Here is a 1,331-nt window from a genome sequence, read left to right on the forward strand (position 1 = left end):
ATATATATATATATATATATATATATACATATATATATATACAATAGAAAATCTGTGGTACTAAGCTTTGCAGACATTTTTACATCATGTCTACACATTTATTACTTGACAGATTCACCTCATTTTCCTTCTGCTGTTGTGCTGTGGGACGACACTTTATGCTCCGCCGGGGTTTTACGGGAGGTTTCTTGGTTGTGGGATGGTTCTCTGGAGCTACAGATGGACGGGGCTTTGGTCTTGGGTAAAGGGAAGGAAGGGCGCTCAATCTCTCTTCTCTCTGCTGAGATTCAGCATCTGTACAGAAATAGAATAAATTCAGAATTTGATCGTTAAAGCAGACAGTATTGAAAAACTCATCAACAATAAATGAAAGATGGATGTGAACAAATTTAATTTGTTAAAATGATTCTCTTAATAGTTCTTTCAACCTTCGATCTGACTGTTCACTGCCTTAAGATATTTAATATTAGCTTGTAGATGTTAGTATCTAAATATAAATATAGATGTCAGTGTGCAAAATTTAGAAGTTGAGATACAGTTAGAATCACACCAGTACAGTCAGGCTCAAAATAACCCTGAACGGAAATGTCACGTTCTAAGCACGCAAGCAACACAGAACATTAGGTACCAAACAATCAACAAAACAATAATGTAACAAATATGAAAGGCTCTGTGTAACATTAATGCTGTTGAAAGATTATGGTATAGCCATGCAGTCAGAATCAGTTCATGTGTCTGAGCATTATATAGTATAGTAATATAATAGTAGAATATCATGTAGATTTGGAGTCTAGTCTAGTCAATTTCTGTTCTTTTAAACTAACTCTCAATTCTATATTAATGCTAGATTGCCTATAGTCTATTTTAACACATTAAAACAAAATAAGCACAGCTTGAGCACCATATAGCTTCATTCTGACACTAAACCTGTAAAAAAAAAAAAATTTCCTTCACAAAATTATTCATTAAATAAGTATAAGCTTGTCAAAATAACAGCTGTATCTGACATTCTAATAAATACGGACATTTTAAGATTTTAAAAGAAAGTATTTCCAGTTGTCAGTGTACCGTCAGAAGAAACAAGTAAACACAACTTCTTAAAACCATCAGGTTGTGTTTTGTTATTTTTTTGTAATAAAACACATGTGATTTTATAAGCTCAAAAGGTGTTGAGAAATTGCTGACCTTTAATCTTTTGGTAGTCAAAGTCCATTCTCAAGTGCAAGATGTAAAATGCTACCTCTTCCTATCTGTTCTTAAGTGTTTCTGCCTCATCCTGTTTAAATGCATGTGTGAGTGCGAGAGAAAGAGAGCGGAAAAGGTCACAGGCA

General features: G+C 33.6%; 1 protein-coding gene across 1 annotated transcript in view; it reads right to left on the bottom strand.

The window, feature by feature from the left end:
* The window catches only part of LOC107579479 (hematopoietic SH2 domain-containing protein homolog), a gene marked incomplete at its 3' end in the record, with an annotated part of 3,808 nt that extends 2,547 nt beyond the window's left edge, over nucleotides 1-1,261 (bottom strand). Inside the window, exons 1-2 of the mRNA XM_016265311.1 lie at nucleotides 1,186-1,261; nucleotides 106-294 (exon numbers count right to left, since the gene is read on the bottom strand). Of these exons, the coding sequence (XP_016120797.1) occupies nucleotides 106-294; nucleotides 1,186-1,213 (217 nt within the window). The remainder of the gene's footprint in view (nucleotides 1-105; nucleotides 295-1,185) is intronic.
* Nucleotides 1,262-1,331: the final 70 nt, after the last annotated feature.

This window comes from Sinocyclocheilus grahami, unplaced genomic scaffold, assembly GCF_001515645.1.
Source record: "Sinocyclocheilus grahami isolate Dianchi unplaced genomic scaffold, SAMN03320097.WGS_v1.1 scaffold17684.1, whole genome shotgun sequence".
Taxonomy (NCBI): domain Eukaryota; kingdom Metazoa; phylum Chordata; class Actinopteri; order Cypriniformes; family Cyprinidae; genus Sinocyclocheilus; species Sinocyclocheilus grahami.